This window comes from Sinocyclocheilus grahami, unplaced genomic scaffold (genome assembly GCF_001515645.1).
Source record: "Sinocyclocheilus grahami isolate Dianchi unplaced genomic scaffold, SAMN03320097.WGS_v1.1 scaffold215.1, whole genome shotgun sequence".
In the NCBI taxonomy this organism is placed as follows: domain Eukaryota; kingdom Metazoa; phylum Chordata; class Actinopteri; order Cypriniformes; family Cyprinidae; genus Sinocyclocheilus; species Sinocyclocheilus grahami.
The window spans coordinates 1,423,082-1,432,002 of NW_015505394.1; the positions used below are offsets into that span (position 1 = coordinate 1,423,082).

The window sequence follows — 8,921 nt, forward strand, 5'->3', positions numbered from 1 at the left end:
GTTTGTAGAACTGTGACAGACCACATGGAGTAAATTTGTAATGTTTCCGAAGTTTTTCCCACAGTATTTTTTCAATTAGTGCACTGCGAATTGTTTTGGAAGAAAAGCATCTGCTAAATGGTAACTACCACAAGCCCCCTTAACAGCCCACAAACATCAAGACCAACATAAAATCCATGAGTAAATGTGAGAGGCGTTAATACGTTTTGGCTACAGCAGTGTGGAGAAGCCTTTAGAATGAGAAAGAGAGAGAAACAGTTATGAAGGGAGCATAAAAAGAAAATAATACTAAAGGAGGAAGTACAAAAGAACATGTCAGAGAAAATGAAAACAGAAACCACCCAAAAATCAATTGCAACCACCTTTTCTCCTGTAACCAATGTAGACACATGGACCGAAGGATGCAGTGTCCAGAAACATAAACCCTATCCTAAACTTTACATTGTCATTTATATAATATATATAAGAGCATCTTAAATATGAAAAATGTCTTCAATAGTGTTGGTTTTATTAGAGGAGAAATGTAACAATGTCATCCATTCATTCTTCATAGATTAATGTTTGTTTCCAAGAATGTTGCCTAAAACAAAACAAGATTGTCATTCATGAACCGTTTTAACATGTACAGTTAGTCCTGATAAAACAAACAAAACACTGAAAAACAGTGTAAAAACATTCATTCACTCACACAAACATGCACGCTCATATCAAGCCAGATATTCCAACCCTCAAAAAGACAGACACAGGCGCTTCAGCAGTTGTGAGACTTCTTGTGTTTTCCAGGCATTTGGTAAGGTTTGTCTCATGCACAGCAGTCAAAAACTCTTTCACAGCATGTGCGTCTTCCAATAAAGAGGGAGATGTTCCAGTCTCTTACTCCTCTCTCATGGGAACGTCTTCTAGAGGTACTATTGCCTCCAAGGAGCCAGTGCTGCAATGCTGCAATGTTGTTATGGAGATAACAGTGTGTAGTAAGAAGAGAACAAGCACACACAGTTTCAATTTACTGCCATGAAGACGATTTGTACATGACACCGCTCCTGAAGTTAACCTCCTATGCAAAGAGAAGGAGCCCGGGAGGTGTGTCAGAGCACATGCTGCACCTACAGTGGAGTCACACCCACTCCATCTGACATCACAGCAGTCTGGACCCTGACTGTTCAAATACTCCTCTTGAAACCCTGATGGGAAAGAGAGAAACACTGGCTTAGAACAGGACAGAACATTATACACAGAGCATTGATTCATTTTAGTGAATAGGAAACAAACATTTCTGAATGAATACTTACAAATCAGTTGGAGCAGTTTCTCAATTAATCTGACTTACTCACTAAACAGCAAGTCATGTCCAACTAGCTTTTTAAAAAAAATATTTATATTTTCAGTTTTCATTTGATTTTTTTTTTTTTTATTGGATCTTGTTTTCTATAGGTTCTTCTACAATTACCCCATCAACTTCGGTCAGAAATCTTGGTGTAATCTTTGATGACCAGCTGACCTTCAAGACCACACTGCAAAGACTGTTCGATCTTGCAGGTTTGCATTGCACACCATCAGAAAGATCAGGCCCTTTCTAACGGAGCATGCTGCACAACTTCATGTCCAGGCCCTTGTCATTTCTAGGCTGGACTACTGCAGTGCTCTTCTGTCTGGACTTCCATCAAGCACAATCAAACCTCTACAATTGATTCAGAATGCAGCGGCATGACTGGTCTTCAATGAGCCCAAAAGAGCCCATGTTACACCTCTCTTTATCTCCTTGCAGTGGCTACCAGTTGCGGCTAGCATCAAGTTTAAGACACTGATGCTTGCAGCAAATTTTACAGCAAATTTTGATTTAGTTTTAGTCATAGTCTTTTGACTAAAATGCCTTTAAGTTTTAGTCCTATTTTAGTCATCTGAATTGTTTTTAGTTTTAGTCTACTAAATATCATTAGAGATGCACCAATGGCAATTTTCTTGGCCGCTTCCGATTTCCGATTTTTCGTTAGTGTGATCTGCAGATACCGATTTTTGCCGATTCCGATTTTCTTTCTAAGAACTATAATTGACAGCATATACAAACAAAAATCTACTTTTCTTCAACGCAAAGTTTTATTTTCATTAAAAAACACAAGTAAAAAGTCAGTAATAAAATAAGAACAAATAAAAAAATGGCAAACAACAGCACAAATAAATGCAACAGAATAAAGAGAGCTATGAAACTACGTTTTTCAGGTTAAGTAAATTTTTATTCAGGTAAGAAAAACTACAGAAATTAAAGTAAATTCCACTGTTATCCACTGTTATTTTAGATTTGATTACTTTAATTTCTGTAGCCTTCATTGTAAAAATTAAATACAGATTAATGCTTACCATTAAAGTTATAAGGCTTTACCATTAAAGGTTAATTATTAATGATTAATGCTTACCATTAAAGTTATAATGGTTATAAAGTTATAAGTCTTGTACAGTGTAGAGCAAAAACACATAAACGAAGGTCTACATTTCACTGTCTCTTCATATTAAACTGGTTAAATGTAAATAAATTTAATCGTACCTTGCGATACATGAACAGTGTTGATCCTGCATGTTGTCATCCGCGATCGTGACCAACGTAACATGAGGCTTGTCCCGCTTGCATTGTGATCTGTAAACCCTCGCTTCCAAATTAATATCCACAATATTTATTTTAAAATATTTTATATATCCCTCAATGGCATATTTAAGTCCAACTTGAATGGTGGTCCTTCTGTGTCTAAAATGTATCAAAAAGATATAGGGACAAGGTTTTCACAATGACAGCTGTCATTGTGAGACAGTGAGCAACTGCGTTTGTTTGTCCGAGTTCGCAACAGTAACTAAGGGGGGCGGGGCTTACCGATAGGTCAATTATAAGCAGAAGCGGACAAAGTACTCAACTCCATTACTTGAGTGAAAGTACAGATACTGCTGGTCAAATATTACTCCATTACAAGTAAAAGTTGTAAAGACAGATTTTTACTGAAGTCAAAGTACAAAAGTACTTGCTTTTAAAAGTACTTAAGTACCAAAAGTAAATTACCTTTTATATGTCAATGCACTGTTTTATTGTTGTACGTAATACTTGCAATTCTTCTGAAGCAACTTTGAATACATTAATTTATGTATTTAAAATAAATTTAAGGGGGGGGGAATTTAAATAAGAATAATTATTTAACACCCCTACCCACCCCCACAAAAGCAGGATGGTGGTGATCTCACACAGTTCTGACAGTGTGTGCACACATCTATGTGTAGCCATTCATCCACATTTGAACAAAGTGGACAGTGAAATCCTGTTAATACAGAGTAAGGAAGAGAAAAAACCCCAACCCTGATTTAAAACCCAGCAACACAACTGTAGCTGTATAACTTTACAACACAACACTGCTTTAACAAAAAAGCAAGACTTATTTGACATCAAAAAAAAAAAGAAAAAAAAAATGCTGTCTAATCGCTATCGCTGTACTTCGATGTCACACACAGAACGGTCTGTGCAGTGCTGCTTCAAGTCCAACACCCATTGTGTTTTAATAAGGAGATGCACAACAGTTCTTCTGTGGCTTTATAGGTAATATTTTCACGTATACAATTTAGCAAAAATAAACAATATTGTGTCTAATATATACCACAATATTAACTTCTTATTATTGAATTGTTGTAAATAAATATCACATCTGCAACTAGTCAGTGTTCAAAAAATGCTGGGAAATCACTTCATGTAGCTCTACAAGAGTGATTACTGATAAACTGTCTGAAAAAAAGAAAGTCACGTTTTAGAGAAGAAATAAATCACCCACTGACTTTCAAAGCTGCTACATAATAACGACTTTCTACTTCGAGGATCTTGATAGAAATGTAGTGGAGTGAAAAGTACAATATTTGTCTTTCAAATGTAGTGAAGTTAAAGTATTAAGTTCCCAGAAAAAATAATACTCAAGTAAAGTACAGATACTCAAAAAAAGTGTACCTAAGTACAATACTCAACTGTTACTGTCCGCCTCTGATTATAAGTAGCTTTGGATAAAGGCGTCTGCAAAATGACTAAATGTAAAATGTAAATGTATTTAGCGTTATTTCCGTTTTAGTACTTCAGCTTAAACTATTTCATTTAGTTGCTAAGCCCACATTTTTTATTTGAATTAAAGCTTTTTATGTTTTACATGTAATATTTATATTTTATTAAGTTTTTTTCAATTGCAAAAATAATTTTTAATAGTTTTAGTTAACAATAACAACACTGTTAATATAACATTGGGCCATATATTGTATGTATTCTGTGATGTACCTGCACAGAGAAAGCTTGGCAGACCGGCATACAGCAGATGGTCATTGTCAGGTAGGATGAAGGGGCAGCTGGCTGTGACCTCACCACAGTAGTGCCTGCATGGGAGCCACCTCACACACTGTCTCTGGGGAACCGGAAAATATTCTGCACAAAGCCAGGCTTTATACACTGCCTGAAACACACAAATATCACCACAATCTTATTCAGATTTATGATGAATACTCAAGCTTGTGGATGGTGCGTCTACACATATCATCTTTTTATCTCATCCGAAGTGTTTATGGCAGTAACGAAAAGTACCTCTCACCTGACACAGGTGTGTTTGCGCGCGCACTGAGTAGTCATCCGCCATGTATTTGCGCGTAAGGATCTGAAACTCCTCATATTTTTCCTGAGCGTGTTGGTCGAGTCGGATGTACGCGTCAACACAAGCGCTGCACAGGTCCCCGTCCTCCGGTCCGCCGCTGAACAGGTCACGAATGACACGCGTCAGACTGCAGTTGAGCCCGTCGGGACTGGTCATGCTCTCCAGTAGGTCCGCTATTGTGAGCGCGTCGCAAAAGGACAAGCTGAAGTTCCGGAAGTACTCCAAAAACGCGAGTGGCGACACCGTGGGCACCAGTACAGAATAGGAGGAGCTCACCAAACCGCTCTTTTGCCGGTAAAGCGTAGAGCACGCGGACTCCAAAGGTGCGCGGCGACGCGCGTCAGCCTCCACGCACCCCGGTCCGTTTTTTGTCAGGTTGCTCAAGAGGACCCCGCAGTCCTCATCGCGAAGGCCCGTCTGGGCGTCGTGACTCGCGTTGCTCCACGTCCTCCGGTGAGTCCGGTCTCTCGAGCGGAGCTTGCCTCCCGCGCAGAGCCAGAGGTGATCGGACAACAGCGCCGTGAAAAAGAGCAGCGACGCCAGGCTCATGCGCCATCTCTGCACCTTCTCCGGCTCCGCGCATGGTTTGTCGATGGGTTCGGGCGCGCGGCAGATTTCTAACTCGGCGTCAAGTTTCCTTCCACACCGCCAGGCGCCCGTGATCATATTTTAGAGGGGGAGACAAAGCGCGAGCTCACACGGGCGGGTCTCCTCCGCAATATTCTCCACCGCGACGTTTACATGATGGCTCGAAGCATCCCTTTCACCTGCTGCTCAAAAATAAGCTGCACTGCAAACACCTGCGTCTGAATTACCGAGACAGTGCATGATGAAGCACATGCCGCGAGACTCCATCACCTACCCCGCATCTCCTTGACAACACATCGTACGCAGCCGAGTCTTACTCATTCACGGGCATCTCTGAGGCGGCGGGGTGAAGAGCTCGTGCGTGTTTGTATGTCTGTAAGGGGCTTGTCATCTTTCCGTGGTCTCCTTCACTCTGTCGCCATCTTCGTTCGCACTCAGACGAACCCTGAGATGTTTTCATTGAAGGCGGGGGGTGTGGCGCGTGCGCTGTCGCGCGCATCCTTGCCTCCATTGAATCTTCATTCACTATGCGCTCACCATTCAACAACAGCGCGCATTGTTGCCCACCCCCCCCGTCGAGGAACATCCTTGCCTCCATTGAATCTTCATTCACTATGCGCTCACCATTCAACAGCGCGCATTGTTGCCCACCCCACCCGTCGAGGAACAGGGCAGACGCACAGATCCCGGTTACGAGCGCAGAGCATCTTCACAGCACTGGGGGAATGTGCGTGAGAAAATATATCGATTGTAAACGTTTAAGCCTTTTATCGTCTTCCGGTCATTTTGATGCGTTTTCGGTAAAGAATGTGCTATAAACCACCTCGTTTTAGCAGTGGAACAAGGCTCCTTGACATGTCAAAATAACTGACAGAACATATTTTTTTTAATTAAATAATTTCATTTCTCCAAAATAGCTCCTCACACTACGGCTATGATAAAATGGAAATAAAAGGCCATATGGCTCCTTGTAATTTTGAACGTAATTTTCCTCTGAAACATTACATGACAATAAAAAACAACTACAGCACTTTCCCAAACACCTATAGCACGGTAACAAATAGTTTCGCAATTGTGAGGATGAATGGATTTGTTGCAAGGGATGTTTAAAGTGGTTATTGATTGCTCCAGTCACAAAGGAAATGTATTTGTGAAATACGCATGAACTAAATTTGTAGCTCTAAGATGTTCACACTTCATTTAATGAAAGCAATTTTTCATATTATGTAAAATATGAAAAATGGATTCAAATTAACCAGGAAACAGTTCTGTCCCAAAGTTCTTTACCTATTCTTTTTATGTCAGTAATTTTCTATCATAATTTATTGTAGAGGGTCGAGATAGACAGATAGATAGAGAGGCCTGAATACTGACATATAAGACAAGTCTCTTCTTTTCACACTAGATGGCGCTATAAACCCAATTATACTGCGATGCGAAACTTGGCAGCAGTAGCTGAGAAAACCATGTGGACTGAGAGGCTCTGTTGAGTGTTGAGTGTTGAGAGGAGAGGGTGGGATTTATCATCTGGACTTTTGATCTTGTGCTGTAATAAGCCTTGAGGGACTAGGTGTGTTTCCGGGCCGAGCTCCGTCCAAATCTTTTACTGGTTTTAAATAAACTCTAGAGCATTTTCAAGCCCTGCAGGGCTTACAAAAGGGTTAGTACTGTATTCAAATAGCATGAGTTTTGAGTGCTTTTGTAAGAAAGGGATGACTGGGGCTCCTCTTACGACTTCTTCTTCGGAAATCAGTGTTGACGTTTGAGGTCATGTTAGTTAGTAGCAGATGCTAAATTCTAGACTTTATTCAGAGTGAAATACAGAACACTAATTACAGGGAGAATCCGCACGGAGTTACTTTTTTAGTTCTTTTAGATCACGTGTCGTCTTGTTGCAGTGGCTCTCAAAATTAGTCTTTTCCACAGACAAGCAAGTACAAGTCTTTTTTCCTGCACATCTCTACAATAGTATGCAACTATGATGTCCCTCTTCTTCAGTATGGTTCAGTCGGCTGAATTTTAAGCTGAACTATGTTCAAGCATGTTTGTAATAGTACATCAAGACTCAACAGTGAAATGCTGCTTTCTTGTAAATGTCACAATCAAGCCCACATGGGATCTGGGTGCGCTGAATTCCACTGAAATCTGCTGAACCTTCTGTGGAATTCAGTGTGCCCATATTTCATGTGGGTCTGCTCATAAGTGTGTGATTTTAAAATTCAGTAGGCTATACATTTGATTGATGATCCATATTATTTTCAGGCAAGCAGATAAGCCCACAGCATGAATGCTCTGTCTTAATAAAGCTATATAAAATATTTTCATTATGTATATTATTTGTGTGGAAAATCGCATAATGTGTAATTTAGCGAGCTGCGTTAATATTATGGTCTTGCCTGTATACCAGTGCTGTCAAAATTAGCCCGTTAACGCATGCAATTATTTTTTTCAGTTTAACACATTAAGAATATTTAACGCAATTAACGCAGGGGCGGAGCTAGAGTTGGCCACCCGATAGAGGTCTGCGCGGGACAGCTTTTTTAGTCCCGCTCCCGCAAGGTTCTATTCCGCACCCACCCGCTCCCGCTATATATTCACTCTTTGTTCACCCGCTGTCCGCTTAGAATATTTTTCTTCCCCCCGACCTGACCGTTCCTGCTAAATGTAGATCTCGTTTACAGAATCTCACATTTAAATGTCCGCTACTGAAAGAAAGAGAGATAGGCTGACAAATAAAGTGTAGTCTGCACAAAATTGTATGTTATTTTATCATCTATTGTATGTTTCTCCCTCGTCCCCAAAAGTCGAAAATATGAACAATTTAAGAAGGAAAAAGACACAAAACACTTTCTCCCTCTGCAGTATTTTAATTTACAGTTGCAAAACAACAACAACAGCAACCTGAACCCATTTGGTAGTTATTTTTTTTTTAATTGGCCAATTTTCTGCATTAATTGCAGTCACAAGTATAGAGAAACTTAATGTAAATATGTTAAGCTAACAAAAAACAATTATAATCTTTGTATTAATATTCTGCATATTTAAACTCTTTACAACAGTGACTGTATAACTTTGAGATTCATCTTTTCACACTGAGGACCACTGATAAAATACTATTACAAATGCATACAAACTTTTTGAACAGGAAGATAATGTGTCATTTGTTCTAATTTAAATATATATATATATTCAAATTTAGTGCTGGCTTTCAGACAAAATAAAACCAATTTACCCTGATCATCCTGTTTAAAAAGTTTGGCTGTTCAACCAGTTTCAATGGGTTCACATAAGTTTTCTTGTCACTGTATCTTTTCCTCTGTTTTTCTCTTTTTTCTCTCTCTCTTGATATGCATACTTTTTAGTTTTGTGCTGTGCTGTTGAGAGGAATGAGATAAATTTTGTGTGCGTTCATTTTGTGAATGAATTACCTGACCCCTCCGCAGCTTTATCCAACAAGGGGTCACAGTTGAGAGGGCATAAGCCAAACTTCAAAGATGAGCTAAAGATCAAATGAAATGCAAACCAACCAAGAACACACATGCTGGCATTTACTTACAATTGGATGCAGAAACACTTAGTTTCACATGATCACATACACAGTTTTAGGAGACGAGAGAGAGTTCTGCTGAACCAATCACAAATGACAAATAAAAAATCTCATTCTGTTACCCTGATTTT

At 39.6% G+C, this 8,921-nt stretch overlaps 1 protein-coding gene across 1 annotated transcript; it reads right to left on the reverse strand.

Annotated features, from left to right (window-relative positions):
- Positions 1-445: 445 nt before the first annotated feature.
- LOC107596158 (transmembrane protein FAM155A) lies at positions 446-5,746 on the reverse strand. Its single transcript, XM_016286826.1, has 3 exons — positions 4,596-5,746; positions 4,289-4,460; positions 446-1,181 (listed from the first exon to the last, which is right to left on the reverse strand). The coding sequence occupies exons 1-3, from the start codon at positions 5,319-5,321 to the stop codon at positions 874-876; spliced, it is 1,206 nt and encodes a 401-aa protein (XP_016142312.1). The 5' UTR covers positions 5,322-5,746; the 3' UTR covers positions 446-873.
- Between the last annotated feature and the right edge of the window lie 3,175 nt (positions 5,747-8,921).